The sequence below is a fragment of the Bombus fervidus genome, chromosome 7 (genome assembly GCF_041682495.2).
Source record: "Bombus fervidus isolate BK054 chromosome 7, iyBomFerv1, whole genome shotgun sequence".
Taxonomy (NCBI): domain Eukaryota; kingdom Metazoa; phylum Arthropoda; class Insecta; order Hymenoptera; family Apidae; genus Bombus; species Bombus fervidus.
In genome coordinates this window covers 12,293,381-12,310,574 of record NC_091523.1, presented here as the reverse complement: position 1 = coordinate 12,310,574, position 17,194 = coordinate 12,293,381, and the positions used below count along the sequence as shown (strand labels likewise).

The following is a 17,194-nucleotide window of genomic DNA, read 5'->3' as shown; positions in this document are numbered from 1 at the left end:
CGGTAGTCGCAACTCCGGATTTACGAGACAAACGGATCGGCACGTTCCTTGGTTACCAGTATCTCAGATAAAGTTGTTCTCCGGGTAAACGTCGCTATTAGCGGTCGCGTTTGTTTGAGCAACTTCTCTGGAAGATCAACGACTTACGTACATTCATCGTTCCGCTGCACGATAACCGCGTCAACGATACATCTAACGCGTCAACTTGCGAAAGGCTAAATCTTAATTCCATTTTCTTCGTTGGCATCGTGGTTTCATTCCAGTTACAATAGACAGCACGAATACTTACGCCACCGAAACGCTCTATGTACACAATATACGTATAGAGCTTCATTTCTCCGCGGAACTTTCTGCGAAGCATACCAGTCACCGTGCATCATTGTTCCCTCTTTGACAATAGTCATTATCGGCGAGCATTATTGTTTCCTGGTTCGCAATCGTTTTTTTTTTATTATTATTATTATCATTGTTAACGTCGGCTAGAAGTTGCATAGTCTAAAGTCTAGACGGCATGCGACGTGATAATAATGGCATTCTGGACAAGCCCAGAGATGACACAACCTGCCAACAATGACTGCCACGTGCACCGAGACTAAACAGCAAATAGATTCTCTTTAAAATGGAATACTGTTGATCGTCGATTACGATCGATCGATCGATCGATCGTTTCACGGTGCAGCGCATTTAAATCGGTGGATTCGAGGTCGTCTGGTCTGTGAGCACAGGCCTGCAATCCGGATAGGCTCGCACGATGCAGCGACGCCGAACGTCTAAAATTCACCTCGAGCCCCCGCTATCGCTTTCGATTAATGCGTTGCTCGTCACCGACATTAGTCACCTCGAAGGCGGTCGATTCCTGTCCGAGCGTATTTTGCGCGTTGATGCCAAGGTTGTCCGGTTCTTCCTTCGACGATAAAAAAAAATAGTAGTATACCTCGATCGAAAATGCGATCACAGATCGCACGAAATTAACGTCTCGTGGCCGATCCAGTTTCTCTGATACGACGGAAACAACGTACCGCGGCCGATCTTGCGGTTTCATCGAAGCGCAAACAGTGCGCCATCATCCTCGAAATGATGTACATATAGGAAACCTAACCCGCTAGCGTACAACCTCTGATATTCGAGATTCTATCGGCTCGAACAGTTCCTGCTATGTGCAGCTGAATTTGACAGCAGAGGATCGCAACGAGTGCGTGTAACTTTTTTCTAATGAGGCAAAGGTCATTTCCGGCCACATGGAAAGCGGAAACGCAGCGCGTGCTCGTCTGTATCCGGTGACTGCGTCGAGTCCTATACTACTTCGGTAGCACCGAACCTATGTACGTACCTAAAAGTTGTTGCTACCTTTGTTTACTTATGTATGCAAAGGTTTTCTTGGAAATTAACGTTATTTTCACTTTTCTTGTTGCACGTACGATCAAGTTGAACGACACGTCTGACTTCATTATCTGACTACAGGTGTATGTTGTGAAACATAATCGGAAACTGTGATCGCAGAACATTTTACATTTCTTCTAAAATTTATAGAATATATATTTTTCTCGCGGTTAAATACCACATGATTTCCACGAGAATCTATAGACATCCCTGTTTGACAGGATCAAAGGATGAGGATAAAGCAACAGGAGCCTCGTGTGTTCGCCAACCAGTAGATATCGGCCGATTCACGTGGGAAGATAGTCACGTGGGTGAATTTCTCCAAAGGTCTTAGGTCAACCGTTTCGTACAAATCTACGAGTCTTCGCTTCAGTCGCTAACGCGACCACCGGATAATTACGGCTCTCGTGGCATCTGCTTTTGCGTAATATCGTGGATCGAAGTTCTTAATGATATCAAGGTATCTAAATAAACTCATGATTATTGCTTCGAGTTACTCGATGCATTTGTTGGTTGAGGTTACCAACGATTTAAGAGCGAAATGATAGCGAAGTTCACACTTTCCTGTATTTCCAATAAAGTTCGCCTGTAAACGTTACAAAATTGTATACCTTTCATTACATAAATTAATATTAGTCGGCTTACAGTGGTGGCGATTAACTCAATTAGGAAGGATTATGATCGACAAGATCATCAAGACTCGTTGAAATACACGCGAGAGAGACGATACACGGAAATTTGCAACTAATTACTCGCGATCTAGCGATACGACTGCGGCATAAAGTGAAAGTGATTTCACGCATAGAATGGGAATACGTGACAAATTAACTAGACCGAGATCTATCGATAGGCAACGACCACGCGAATATTATCGTCATAGCCACATGGTCGATTAAATTTTTAAATAGCAGTAGAGTAAATTTTATTTGTACTGCGTGAAAGAACTTTGATTACGAAAAATATCTGATCGTTGATTCTCTTGAGACTGAAGTATATTTTCCGAGAGATTCCCAATTCGTTTTTTCTTGTCTACTGAATCTACAACGAGTTGCCTATTAAAGAATCTCCGCCATAAATCGCAGTGAAAAATTCCTCCGCAATTATTGCGCCAAAAATTATAGCATATTTTTTCGAGTAGCAATACCAGACAACTGAAAATTGTTCCACCAGCCAGAACTGATAAAATAGGTGCGATTCCATTCAAATTAACAGTAACGTTCCCTTTCTCGGCAGAATCTCCAGTTACCAGGAACGTGTTCTTCAATCTGGCCAGTACTCCGTTATCTTTGAATTGTTGTAGACTACAAATATTTAAGACAAGCGTTGGCATAACTTCAAATAAAATTAATTACGATAAAAGTAACATAAATATATATATATATATTTACTAATAATTCACCACTCCTGTGTATTGACCGCGTTTCTTCAAAACTAGAGCCAAACTGTCGACCCTATCCGCTTCGATAAACGAAGTTTCACACGGTATACTGATAGCGTTCTTTATCGCTTCGGTTATGTAGAACCCCACTTTTTCGTTACATACCTATGATAATTAATTCTAAATTTGAACTATAGTTACTTTAAATTCAAAGCGAAAATTTATGAAAATGCAGGTGTTCGAAGATAGAGCATTGGACTTGGAGACAAACCTGTAGAAAGCCATCGTGAGCCGTTAAAGGCAAATCTTCCTTGTCCTTCATCAATTTCTTCACCTTCTCGAATAAACTGCTGTTAGCAGCCTGAAATTGTATCTGATGTATTACTCGTTCGACATTATTTCTTTATACAAACGTGTGCTACATATCTTACAATTATCATGTCATAATCCGCGCTGTTTCTGAATGTAATTAATTTGTACGACCCATAATTAGCGAACTCTTCCATAGTGGAGAAAGGCAAAGTAACCGTAGAAACTGTCAAAAAACTGGTCAGCGAGGCGGAGTAAGCGGATAGAATGATCAACGACGACAAGAAAATCGATAGGAAAGCCAATCTCATCGAGAACTTGGTTGGAAATTCTGAAAGAGAGAGGTTTCGTGCGAGAATATTCCACTTCGTATCTCTATGTTGCAATTACCTGACAAGCCTTGCTGACAATAAATCCCCCAAACGTATATGTAATTATCTGCCAGAATTCTCATCGTAATACGACCTCTCGTCTTCATGAGAGTCAAAAAGATTGGAGCAGTCACGATCACGAATATTATCATCGACCAGACGTCTGCTTTAAATGTCTGAAAACAGGAATCCATTATCGTGATGTCGACGGTTCGTGAAAATCGATGCGTGTCAGAGAAATAATAATAATAATAATAAAAAAAAAAGAGAATAATACTCTATAACTCTAGCACCGATTCTCGCGTGGTAATCGCGCGTTAGAAGCGAAAGGATAAAATATTTCGTTAAGAAAGAGAACCTTAAAGTAGGCGGACCATTGTACATATGTGCCATCAGGTTTTTTAAAGTATATTCTATTGCGAGACAAAATTAGTGGCAAGGTAAAGTCAACTATGTCCAGCCTATGATTAGTCATGCTGAACTCTGCGACGCCGAAGTCAGCTCTGTCCGACGCTACTTCGCCTACCACCCCTGTCCAGGTATTATCGTCCTTGTTCAAATCACCATATATCAGCAGCGAGCTTGTCACTTCGATCTTGAAATTCATCGATTTACTCAGCTCTCTGATCACTCTGCCGAAGAAGTGCGAAAGAATTCCGTTTTTTATCTCGACAAACGGAGACTCCTTGAATTCGAATTAATCATAATTTTCAAACAAAATATAATTATTCTCTGGGACAATAAATATTCATTCGCGTTTGTCGTAACATTCACCTGGACGATCGATATGCGTATCGTTTGCCCAAACATGTTGTTTCTCCTCGCATACAAGGAACTTGTTGTCTTGAGTTTCAAACCTTGTCCAGTTTGCCAGGTAGCCAAGTTGAAGATTCTTGTTTGATTATCGCGTAACGCGTACCACTCTGTCAAGAGCGGCAGATCGTAACAGAGCACCAGCATCTCTGTGTTGAACATCAGATTGAACGGGTTTCCGATAGGATTTTGACAAATGTCTCGCATGGGATTTTCCCGATACGGTAGAAACATCAAGAGCCAAACGGATAAAGACATATCGATCTGTCTGGTGGCCATCGAAAATTCATCCATGGTCCCCTTTGTAGTAAGAGCGACGACGTACAACGGGCGCGTCAGGTAGCCTTGGAATTTTCTAGCCTCGCGTGACAGTTGAGAAAAGCTTACGATCATGGTCAAGATGCCTCGCTGTGAGAAAGCCCGTAACCATATATAAGCCAAGGACGTTTGATTGAAGTCTGAAACGATAATTATTCGCGCTCGCTTCTTTTTACGAATTAACAAACCGAGGAAGAAAGTATTTTAAGCGAGAGACATAACGGCTCGATATTGACTGCGCATTTCAAGCTAATTAATTCGTGAAACAGTTAAGTCTACCACTTTCACACATACGATTTTCGAGAAGAGTGAACAAGACTTACTGGTATGGCTGTTTGAACACACGATTATGATGCAAGATGTTTTGTAATAATTGTGAACGTCCTTAATTAAGAGAACATATTTGTAAGCGTCATTTATATCCACCGAGAACGCTGAAACGGACAGAAGCAGCAGTATGATGATCGCGTAACGAGTCATTCGTGCCATCTCGCAACAAAAACACCTGGTTAATCCGTTAAATTACCACGGGTCAGCGGTAAAATCCCTTTTAATGACAGTTAAAATACGCGGACACTTTGTTAATGTCATCCAATGAATCTCCTTTAATATCGATTATTTGCTCTTATTCTCACCACCGTGTTCGCGAATTTTAACAACAACAAACTCGATCATATCCTTCTCCTTTTTGCGATTCCCGACCGCTTCTGATGGTAACTAACTGAACTAAAAATGTGGAGAAACCGTAACCGCAGGTCATACTGGGATTTATCGAATTTGCAGATCTGAGGATGAGGATAGTATCTCGTTAGGAACGTAATGGCCCACGGTACGCATCAACCGTGCAATCGAACAGATTACGTACAAATTGCAAAGATTAACGTCGATAAGAACATGTATTTATACACGTGCATTATCGGATTTATCGTATTTTTATCGGAATATGCATGAGATGTGATTTAGTAGAGCTTTTATAACTGTCGTCGTCTGGTACATATTATGCTTTTGCATCGATTATGCACAAGATGTGTTTATAATTTGAGATTGTGAAAAAAGAAAATGGAATGTGACATTTTGTTCGTTTATAGTTATTCTACTGCTTTTATACTATTTTAAGTTAGAAGAAGATCAAATTGAAGAGAAGCACACACTAATTGCTTACATGTTAAAATTGCATTGAATCTTTGATACGCATATATCAACGAATTTACCTTTTGTTAATTAGGCGATTGAATTATTTAGAATTTCCATACCTATTGTAATACATCTCTACGATTAATATAACAAGGGCTAGTGAAACACCACCGAAAAAGATTATTAACACAGATGCCACGCTATAAAATCCGACCGGCTGAAATGTGTTCTTCTTCATGAAAAATACTTCGTTCTTAAACCGGTTCAGTAGACCAGTATTCAGAAGTTTCTGCACACTGCAACATTACGATGAATATTTTAGTTACGAACAGAAAGATACATCAAATTCTCTTATTCACAGATCATCGACATTTATAACGTATCTATCGATACCAACTAGTAATTCAGGATCGAGGTGAATTGACTATTTTTCGGAAGGATCAGGGACAAACTATCCACTCGGCCAGAGTTAATGCAGACGATATCGCAAGGAATATGAAAATTCGCTATTCCCTGCATTTGTTTACCATAACCGCTATAGTACACTAATGTAGGATCGTCACAGATCTGAAAACATATAAGGTAGTTGCAGAAATTCCACTCGAAGCGTTATCAAATCGTGTCCATAAAAGTAACCTTACCTTTTGAAATCCATCTTCTATGGTGATTGGTAGAGTATGTATCGGCCTTAGTTTGGCCATCATATGTTCCGATACGGGATCTTTCGATAGCTGAAAAGCAAATTATATTTTTTTATAGCGTGATGTCTGATTCGTTAGAAACCACCTATGTATATATACAATTTTTTTTGTTTTTTTTTTTTTTTCTTTTTTTTTCGTAGTTCGTTCAGGAAACGATACATTTCTCGTCCGTTACGTTATGTCGATCGTTCATATTACGCCACATAACGTTTGTGATGTAATGTCTCAACGTACGAGTAAAAGTGAAAGCATATCGTATGAAAATTCTTCGTTATTGGACAAACTTACGGCAAACATGTCGTAATCTGCGGAATCTTTATTGAGAATTACATCGTATGTACCATCATTCACAAACTCCTCGATCGTGCGGAAAGGTAGGTTATGAACGTAAGCTGTTACAAAGGATATCATAGACGCGGAATAAGCGGCGAATATCACTATACCGGTAACAAGTACGGTAAAGTATGCTAACCTTAGCGACGAATACCGTGGAAATCCTGAGAAAAGAAATTGTATTAGATTCTTGATTTTTCATGTAAAAGATAGAAGATCATTGAAGCGGTAAAACTCTAAAATCCAATGATTCACCTTCTGTAATACCTTGCTGGCAGAATATACCCCAAATTCGAATAAATTCATGGTATAATTCCACGGTTAGATCAGTGGATTCTACTCGAGATCTTATAAAAGCCAAAGTAAATTGAGCAATTATAATTGTTACGAGTAGAGACATCCAGAGCGCGAAACTGTATGCCTAAAAATAAGTGTTAACCGTGTCGTAAATATCGCAACTACATAAGTGTAACTTTGTAATACATACATATATATGTCGGTTTTAGGTTAAGACTGAGATTAGGGGCGTGTAAAGAATCTGCGCCTGGGTTGTTCATCGTCGTTGTACAATCGAGATAACGTTTATTACCACAAATACAAGATAGACAACTGGCTTCAATAATCAAACAATAATGACAATGATCTTAGAGTCGATATAACGAATCCACGGTCCACGGGATAACCGATATACTTTGCTTCAAGATTTACGTCACACTCGACTCACTACTCGTGATACACTGTCCCTCGATTGCAAACAAGAGAATCACACCTCGTCGCTGCTATAAAACTATATTAACTGCTATAAACTGCTGTAAAACTATATCAGGTGTCCTTACGGCACCAGATTATCGGATTAATCGAGTAAAATCCCATAACGAGCGATAAGTATACGGGCTGATAGAACAAAGGCCGCCTGCCAATTGTGTATGATGCGTCACCTTCTGGCGATCATCCGTATGTGGCTAACTACGGGGCCATTAGATCGTTTATTGTCAAATATCGGTACGGCCAATTCATTAAAGGCGGGCTATGCAATTCCACGTTTCCGTTAGGTGGAACGTTCATCCCGTGACCGTGGCTACGTTCGGCGACACGAGCCCAAGCTCATTGTCTCAAGTTTTGAATAAGTGTTTGGGTTGTTTCGTAATTGTTACAGCATCAGGGTTTTTCCGAGTGATTCCAAAGAGGTGTCCCGTTGTCCTTTCATCTCCGACATATACATACCTTATAATAAGCAAGCCATTTCACCGCTGACGTTTCTGGTTGCTTAAAATACAAACAATCTCTAGTAGTAATAATAGGAACCGTATAATCGACATAATCAAGCCTAATATTGGTCATCGAAAAATCGGACAATCCGATATCTACTTCTCCAGAAGCAACTAAACGAAATGCCCCATTCCAGCGTTTCGTTGTCACGTTGAAACTCCCAAATTCGAGTTCCTCGGACACGATATCGAGAGTAAAATTTAGATATTTTTTAAGCTCGTTGACCGCTCTATTAAAATATCCTTCCAACTTGTCATCTTTTGTCGCGAATATCGAATTCTGCAACAGACGAACGAAAATTGTACGTGTTAAAACTCTGATGACTCCACCTGAATCGTTACGCGTGAATGTGTAAATCTTTGCCTTGATAGTAACAGCTCGCAGAACTTTTCCTTTCAGGTCATTCCTCCTCTCGTGCAGAGACAAGTTGGACAATAAGTCAACAACTGCTGTTGGGGATTTCAATTGTTTCTTTGGATACCACTTAACTAAATCGGAAATGACGGTATTGTTCCCATCCACAGAATACCATTCACGAAGAACAGGGTCACCAGGACACATTACCAACATTTCGGTGTCGTATAACAAATTAAATGGATTTCCCGGCGGATTGTAACAATAGTTTTCCGCTGGCATCGCCGTAGGTACGAATATCACAAACCATGCAAAATGGGATATTCTAAAGGACTTCGAGTACTTTGAAAATTCAAAAACTGCGTCAGATCCGGATATAAGAACAATGGCCAACGGTCGGAGGATATTATTTCTATCTAGCACGTGAATGTTCTTGAATGTGCTACTTAAAGTTGCAATTTGTTCACGATGAAGAAGACGAGACCATGTATGTGATAAATATGTTAGTTTCCAATCTAAACAATGTAAAAGTGCGCAAATGCGTATTGTATTTCTAGTTATCATATTGTGAATAAATTTAATATTTGAAAATCGTACCATCGAAATTTTTATTCTCGCCAGACGAATGCAACAAAAAGACAGCAGAAGCCGAATAGTAACTGCGAATCCATTTTATTAAAGGAATGTACAGCGTTTCGTTATTGTACATTTCAGTTCCCGTTAAATGAAAAAAGATAGAAATAACATTTAAATACATTACAATTTTCATTGCGTTCAAATTGATTGTCTCTTTCCTTCTTTCTAGAACGTCACGAATAGTGTACGCGTATATCACACAGAAAAACAATGGGTTGTCGAGAACATTCAAAAGGCTACGAGAATCGTTAATAACTGAATTCTCGTGAGTAGATGCAAGTACTTTTATCCAAGGATGAACATTAAATATTTACGAAACGTTCGTGCAAACTTTTGACGTGAAAAATGCAAGTTTTTAAAAATACGATCACGTTAGCTACGATAGTAATCCATTAAATAGGATGTAACAATATTATTGACAATTATTATAGCGACAATGTAAATGATGATACATGACAGGCTGAATGCGAAGAAGGAATAGAGGAGATAATAATATTATTTTCATATTTAATACATTTAAAAACTTTAATTAGTTAATACTAAAAATTATAAAAACCGATTAAAATATTGAAAAAATATTTATAATGAACAGAATGCTTAATCAATTAATTAATTAAATTAATTAATGAAAAATTGCCAACTAAGCAACTTTGAACGATTCAAGTCTTGCTTGTCTATTATATGTAAAGTCCATTTCAATGTGTCATAACATTAGGTAGATGATATATATCGATCTACATTCCATTAGCAAATTACATTTTAACAGGAAGTTTTAGTGATTAATCTCTCTTTTTACAAACGATTACTCATAAACGAAACGTATACATATGTAGGTAATTTATATAATAGTCGTTATTAATGCATAAATGTCGAATTATTTTCCGTCAATTTTCGTTAACATACAATAAAAAAGAAAAATAAAATGGAAATGAAGGAACATTTTTATAAAATTGAGAAAATCACTCGGGAAAACCATGAAACTAAAAATTAGAAATACTCCCTGCTAGAAACTAACATAAAAATTGCGCAAGAATAAATTATTAGAATATATTGAATTATTATTATTAATATGATTAAATAAAAATGTTACAAATAACGAATAAAAAGTCATCAAGTAACTCACAGTTTATTATCTGAATAATAGAATATTTTCATAATTCTTATCATAATTATTCACAATGTGTTATTTCAATCAGCCATTTCAATTATAACTTAGATAAATATTAAATAAATTTTAAAAAATTGAAAAATGTCAAAGTATTCCGAGTCTGATCATCTGATGCAATAATAGGAAAGTAATGATATAAACTGAATCATAAATGTCGTGAATCATCGTTTCTGCGCATGTCACGTGATTGTCAAATCTTGCTTCTCATACAAAAATGGCGCCGTTCAAATTTCAACAAAAATTCATTATTGATTCGTACTGGAAAGTTTTATAAACACAATATTACCTGTGCTTAACAATAGATGATCGAAGTACGGGATGAGCAGAGTTATTCAATTATATTGTTGAAATGTAATTATAAAATCGTAAAATAAAAAACTACTGAGTTATCGGAAACGCCATTTTGTGTTTAACAGACGCACGTATATAAGCGTCGTAATTCGTAATAGAAATCGTTTAGACATTGGAATTACGGCAGTGAAGGTTAGCAAGAAAACTTGTGTATCGTGAAAAATAAATTGTTTTTGTGGATTTTTACGAATACATATTCAAATTTTATTCCCAATTGAGCAATATAGATAAATATCCAATAATGTATAAAGTATATTTGCAAAATAACGACTCTTCCATCAAAGCAATTCGAAAGTTTGGTTCTCAAACTAGTTCACAGTTTCATGGTAATCGGACTAATTGTCACCTTAGTTTTAATGACTTCTGCCAAAAAGTCATATCAATATTCCCGGAATTATCTGATAAAGAGTTCACCATTTCTTGGAAAGGTAATTATTATTTATAAATATAATTACGTCATTTTATTTATTCTTTATAAATTCAGTAATAAAATCGTTCATTTCTTCTTTTTTTTAACTCTCAAATAATTCTAATTGAAAACTTTCAATGCAATTCATAACATTCAATGCAAAACATAATGCAATTTAAATCATAAACAATGATCATATGTATGTACATATTACAGATGCTGATGGTGATCAAATCTTAATATCATCTGACGAAGAATTACAAATTGCTAGGGAAGAAATGAGACAGCATAACAAAATATATATTAAACCTTTTTCATCTGAGCAAAAAGCACCAAGTCATGAGAAAGAAAAAGCAGTACATTTTGGCGTATATTGTGATGGTTGTGATAATGACATAATTGGATTTAGATACAAATGTATTCAATGTGAAGATTATGATTTATGTGAACAATGTGAGATAGCACAGATACATTCGGATCATTATATGATCCGTATGCCAAAACCATTAGAAATTCATCATACTCGAAGTTTGTTTCACCATTTGAGAAAAATTCTGAAAAAGAGTGGTGTGTATTATAATAAAAAACATACTTCTGATGAAAATAAATCCCAAAGTAATCATTGTAACATTTATCCTTGGTTGGGAATTTATGCACCATATTTATATAATTTTGTTGATACACTATTAGAAGCACATGCTGTTGATCCAGAATCTTGTAAGGTAATGCTACACTAAAAAAATTCGAAACTAATGAAATTTGCAAAAATAGTATAAACATGTTCTGATTCTATTCGTTCATATATTTCACAGAGTCACAAACCTAAAGAAAGAAAAGAATCTAAGGATGATAAATGTACAGATGAAAATAATTCCACAAAATTTCCTGGAGAAGGAAGGAAGTTACTTGATAATGCAAAGGGTGATATAGAACAAGCGTCAGATGTTGCATCAACAGAAAGTCAAGACAGTGCTGCTACAAAGGTAGTAGCAGATGAATGGACTATTATAGATAAAAATGACACTACTGAAGTTAATCAAACATCTTCAGCTTCATCCAATATGAATGGAACTGGTACGAAACAGGTAAAGTATTATAAACAATTCAAACTAATGTAAGGTGTACAATACAAAGTTTGTAAGAGAGAGAATTGTATTTTTATTTTTAAAAATTATATTTGTATTATTGTTATAAGACTTGTTCCTCTTCAACGGCACCACCATCAGCAGGATCTTCAGCTGAAACACTTTACTCTGAATTATCAAGAGAAACGAATTACCAAGAAATATATCATGAAAATCCAAGAATTAATGAAGCTGTTAAAACTATGATAAAGATGGGATTCTCAAATCAGAGTGGATTATTGACTTATTTGTTGGGTGTTGAAAATGGTAATATTGATAATGTCTTGGAGATATTGCAGCCTACCAAATAAATAAATATTAAGTTTAACATTTTATGAAATTTATCATTATACGACTATAGCTTATAACATATAGTTCATATATATATATATAATATATATTATTATATATATATAATATATATTATATATTATCATATATATTATATATTATCATATACAATATATATTATATATATTTATATATATATGTATGGTACATACTTTTTCTGTTATAAAATGAAAATAAAATGTAGCATTATGTAATGTAGACATTCCTCCCCACTTAATGTATTCATGTTAATAAAGTAGCATGTAAAGATAATCAAACGTGAATTTTTATTGTAGTCAAAAATATTAGACTAAAATGTTATTAATTAAATAAAAACCATAAACATATATATATATGTGTGTGTGTATATATATGTATAAAGAAAAAAACAATACGAAGTAATTAATCAATTTCTGAGTAACAACATATATTTGTATATAAAGTGACTTTAATATAACGGTTTACAAAGTGTCCAAAGCGTAGAAGGATTTTTATTGGATAGTAATTCCAATTCTTTTTGTCCTTGACGACTAACGTTTTTGATCCATTTTCGATCTTTATAATAATTTAGGATAGTTTCGAATTCTTGTACTGAATAGTCGTCGACGCAAATGGGAAGAAAGGGATCTAAATGTTCAAATCCTTTCTTACCAAGTAAATATGTTGGATAATCAGAATCTCTTTTATCCTGTAAATAAAAAATATAAAATATCCATTATAGTTTTTGATAATAGTAGTTTTGTTTTAAACCATATTACACCAATTGTTGCATACTCTGTTTGCTCTTTTATCTACTGTTAATACTGCAGCACCATTACACCAATTGTAGTCTACGATACTTAAAAATGCAGATGTTATCGATATCTTATCAGGTGGTACATATACACGATTTTCATCATGTACATTTGTAATGCCAGATGTAAGAGCATTAAAACCATCTATAACAACTAATGTTCTACATTTTCCTGCTGTACTGGCTATTTTGAGCTCATCCACCAAAGCATTAATAACACCACACGCAAATTTATTTCTCTGTATCCCGAATTCAATAAGATTAGAAAGTGAATCTCCAAGTTTTGTAACTTCTCTTTGGGACCATGTATATTCCTTAGTGGTCTTCAACTATAAATTAATTACTTGAATTCTATATAATAGTCTATATAAGTATATAAGTCTATATAAGTCTATATAAGAAGTATATCTTTATAAGAAGTATATTCTATATAAGTCTTACTTATTACTTACATCAAGCTGTGATAATGCCACATTGTTTAACTGTTTCATATACTTTAACCATTTTGTTGCTGATTCAGGTAAGTCTAGTTTATCTGGTTCCAGAGGAGATGCAGTAGCGTCCCTAGCATATCGAAACCAATTTTGAACTAAAAATATGGAATTAAATTTATGAGTGTATATTCTAAAAATAATATACTACTCAATATAATTGATATCATACCCCATGGTAAATGAAGTACAAAAAAGGACTTTGCAAGACCATAATGAACCAAATGTAGTAATATTGTTGTTTTTCCTGCTCCATGTTTACCATCTAGTAGGTAGTGAAAATACAGTTGCATATAATTACATCATACATTCTCCTTAGTTACTGTTAAGTTACTATTAACTGAATAAATATCATAAACCACACATAATTGTCAAATTCAAAAGGATACAAAGAACATATTTGTTTATAGGCTTCGTATAATCAGTTTGTTCTAAGTATGATATCACTTCAATTGCAGGTTGCCTAACTAAAATGCCAAGTTCTCTGAAAATTTGTACTTGCTTTCTTAATTCAAGTGTCGTGTTCGCCATTAATAATGTTGTAATATTTGAAGGAATCGTATAAATATGATTTAAACAACTTTCATCGTGTTCTGCAGGGTTAGATTCCGAAATACGGAACGATGAAAGATTTGTCTGATCCGCTACTTCTTTCGTAGCAGCTGATATTATTGTCCGTCGACTACTTCTAATGCACATTCCACTAAATAAAAAACCTAACAATATAAAAAGAAACAATTATTAAGAATTACATTAGGTGGTATGAATGTTTACAATAAATATGTAGAAAAAGCATATAAATATAATTTTTTTCTATATAAATTAAATTATAATTTACAAATAGAATAAACATACAAGTACGGGACAACATGTTATTTACAGTATTTTAGCTAATGATAATTCTTTTTTCGTAAATAATTATAAATTCTAAAATATATATTCACTGTAAAGTAGTACAAACACAAGTAGCCATAACGCAAGTAGCCATATTTACTATTCCAGTGTTCGAAAACCTGCTGATACTGGATTCAATAGATTGTTCAAAATATTCCTATGGAAATTAATTGTATAAAGTCACATATAATAATTTTATATATTACATAATTATTTTTATATAAAGCTTATTTTTTATTAAATTAAAGTATTATTTATGAAGAAACAATTAATAATATTTTTTGTATACAATACCATTTCTAAATAGTTAATTCTAGGGACATGTAAAACCTACTGAAATTATTAAATTATGCTACAAGCTGTTGTATAGCAATAGCTCTAATAATTTCTATAAAGTAGATATATACATAATAAAGTAAAAATGAATTTAGAATTATTAGGTAAATATTTAGTAAAGTCTATTTTCAAATATAATAATATAACTTTCTCAATATATATAATTTCTTTTTTACAGAATCATTTGGTCAGAATTATCCAGAGGTAAAATATTTTTATAAAAATAACGTACATTTTTTAATTCTTAATCCTACAGATATAATGTTTATAATCATTAGGAGTTTGATGGGACATTAGATTGCATATCATTAGCAGTCACTTGTACATTTAATAAAAGGGGAACTCTTCTCGCTGTTGGGTGTAATGATGGTAGAATTGTTATTTGGGATTTTTTAACACGTGGTGTTGCTAAAATCATTAGTGCACATGTACATCCTGTATGTTCATTGAGGTAAGTGACCTGAAATAATTTATTATCAATTATTTTAATTATTTTATAACACTGTCTTTGTTAATTAGCTGGTCCAGGAATGGTCATAAATTATTAAGTGCATCTACAGATAATAATGTTTGTATATGGGATGTGTTATCTGGAGAATGTGATCAAAAATATAGATTTCCTTCTCCAATATTAAAAGTTCAATTTCATCCAAGAAATCTTAATAAATTTTTAGTGTGTCCAATGAGACATGCAGCAGTAATGGTTGATGTTGAGGGTACACATAGAGTTATTCCTCTTGATGATGATGTATGCAATATGATTAATACTACTACTAATAAGTATTTTTAATATTGATTTTTAATATTCATTTATTTTAGAGTGATTTGAACATAGTAGCATCTTTTGATCGTCGAGGAGATTATGTTTATACTGGAAATGCTCGTGGTAGAATTCTAGTTCTTGATGTGGAATCCTTAACTGTGAAAGCTTCTTATAAAATATCACAAGGCACAGCTAGTAATACAGCTGTAAAGAGCATTGAATTTGCTAGACGTGGTTCTTGTTTCTTAGTAAATACATCAGATAGAGTAATTCGTGTATATGATAGTACTGAAGTACTAGCTTGTGGAAAAGATGGTGAACCAGAACCAATACAAAAATTGCAAGATCTTGTAAACAAAACTATGTGGAAGAAGTGTTGTTTTTCTGGAGATGGGGAATATGTTTGTGCTGGATCTGCAAGACAACATGCTCTATATGTATGGGAAAAAAGTATTGGAAATTTAGTAAAAATTTTACATGGAACTAAAGGAGAATTATTACTTGATGTTGTTGTAGGTATTATAAATCTCTAGTACATCAGTATTATAAATTTAACTTCTAATTTGAACCTTCACAAAATTATAATGTTATAAAAATTTATAATAATGCAGTGGCATCCAGTGAGACCAATTATTGCTTCCATATCATCTGGTGTTGTTTCTATTTGGGCACAAAATCAAGTTGAAAATTGGTCTGCATTTGCCCCAGATTTTAAAGAACTAGATGAAAATGTTGAATATGAAGAAAGAGAAAGTGAATTTGATTTGAGTGATGAAGATAAATCTGTGGTGCAAGGCGAAGAGGCTCAAGATGAGGAGATAGAAGTAGATGTTGCATCTATAGATAGAGTGGCTGCTTTTTGCAGTTCTGACGAAGAAATGGAAGATATTGGTTCATTGCAGTTTTTACCAATATCACCAGATGTAGAAGATTCAGAAGATACTCAAACAACATTGCATGAGCCACCTATGAAAAAACATCGTTCTCATGATATTCACTTACAAGGTGCACCAGTAGATGGTAAGACCTTTCATGTATGCTAATTTGATTGATAACAGGTTTACGTAATTTATTATTATTTTTCAGAAACTCACCCATTATTAAATAAAGGGAAAGATAAACCAACAACCAAGAAAGGAAGACCAAGGTTGGAACACAGAAAAGGAAAATAAATTCGAATATATTCTCCGCTTTAACGTAAAAAGTATTTTGTAATGTACAGATCGACTAAAAATACTTCATGTATATTGTTGACTGCGATAATATTTTATAGTCATAATGTATGTTATAAAATGTATTACTTCCTATGGAATGTACCTTATACCTTTCAGCCTCATGTGTTTTTATATTGAAAACCTGTCTTAAGATTTTAAAGATCTATTATATATGTTGAAATAAATGAAGACAATTTTCAATTTCTGTATGTATTTACTAAATAACGAATTTAATGTAATATATATCTTTTAATGTCTTTAAGAGCTGTTTATATCCCAGCTAAACAATTTTAGCAGCTCTTGTTACAACTTGACCATATAGAAT

General features: G+C 34.2%; 5 protein-coding genes across 5 annotated transcripts; 2 read left to right on the top strand and 3 right to left on the bottom strand.

The window, feature by feature from the left end:
- Window positions 1–1,971: 1,971 nt before the first annotated feature.
- On the bottom strand, window positions 1,972–3,487 carry LOC139989330 (glutamate receptor 1). Its single transcript, XM_072007583.1, has 4 exons — window positions 3,190–3,487; window positions 3,030–3,119; window positions 2,769–2,923; window positions 1,972–2,681 (listed from the first exon to the last, which is right to left on the bottom strand). The coding sequence occupies exons 1-4, from the start codon at window positions 3,376–3,378 to the stop codon at window positions 2,303–2,305; spliced, it is 813 nt and encodes a 270-aa protein (XP_071863684.1). The 5' UTR covers window positions 3,379–3,487; the 3' UTR covers window positions 1,972–2,302.
- A 990-nt stretch (window positions 3,488–4,477) lies between these two features.
- On the bottom strand, window positions 4,478–9,626 carry LOC139989331 (glutamate receptor 1). Its single transcript, XM_072007585.1, has 9 exons — window positions 8,958–9,626; window positions 8,370–8,875; window positions 7,962–8,285; window positions 6,993–7,158; window positions 6,693–6,901; window positions 6,345–6,434; window positions 6,101–6,270; window positions 5,823–5,999; window positions 4,478–4,709 (listed from the first exon to the last, which is right to left on the bottom strand). The coding sequence occupies exons 1-9, from the start codon at window positions 9,127–9,129 to the stop codon at window positions 4,607–4,609; spliced, it is 1,917 nt and encodes a 638-aa protein (XP_071863686.1). The 5' UTR covers window positions 9,130–9,626; the 3' UTR covers window positions 4,478–4,606.
- Window positions 9,627–10,389: 763 nt separating this feature from the next.
- On the top strand, window positions 10,390–12,437 carry Ref(2)p (refractory to sigma P). The gene is made up of 4 exons (XM_072007939.1): window positions 10,390–10,943; window positions 11,141–11,646; window positions 11,737–12,009; window positions 12,120–12,437. Exons 1-4 carry the CDS (start codon window positions 10,757–10,759, stop codon window positions 12,357–12,359), a joined length of 1,206 nt encoding a protein of 401 aa, XP_071864040.1. The 5' UTR covers window positions 10,390–10,756; the 3' UTR covers window positions 12,360–12,437.
- A 349-nt stretch (window positions 12,438–12,786) lies between these two features.
- Mrps29 (mitochondrial ribosomal protein S29) lies at window positions 12,787–14,622 on the bottom strand. Its single transcript, XM_072007940.1, has 6 exons — window positions 14,518–14,622; window positions 14,052–14,378; window positions 13,835–13,927; window positions 13,624–13,760; window positions 13,153–13,500; window positions 12,787–13,066 (listed from the first exon to the last, which is right to left on the bottom strand). Exons 1-6 carry the CDS (start codon window positions 14,531–14,533, stop codon window positions 12,827–12,829), a joined length of 1,161 nt encoding a protein of 386 aa, XP_071864041.1. The 5' UTR covers window positions 14,534–14,622; the 3' UTR covers window positions 12,787–12,826.
- A 257-nt stretch (window positions 14,623–14,879) lies between these two features.
- On the top strand, window positions 14,880–17,070 carry Rbbp5 (retinoblastoma binding protein 5). Its single transcript, XM_072007937.1, has 7 exons — window positions 14,880–14,996; window positions 15,071–15,096; window positions 15,171–15,343; window positions 15,412–15,640; window positions 15,712–16,167; window positions 16,267–16,675; window positions 16,742–17,070. The coding sequence occupies exons 1-7, from the start codon at window positions 14,978–14,980 to the stop codon at window positions 16,825–16,827; spliced, it is 1,398 nt and encodes a 465-aa protein (XP_071864038.1). The 5' UTR covers window positions 14,880–14,977; the 3' UTR covers window positions 16,828–17,070.
- The last annotated feature ends 124 nt before the right edge of the window (window positions 17,071–17,194 follow it).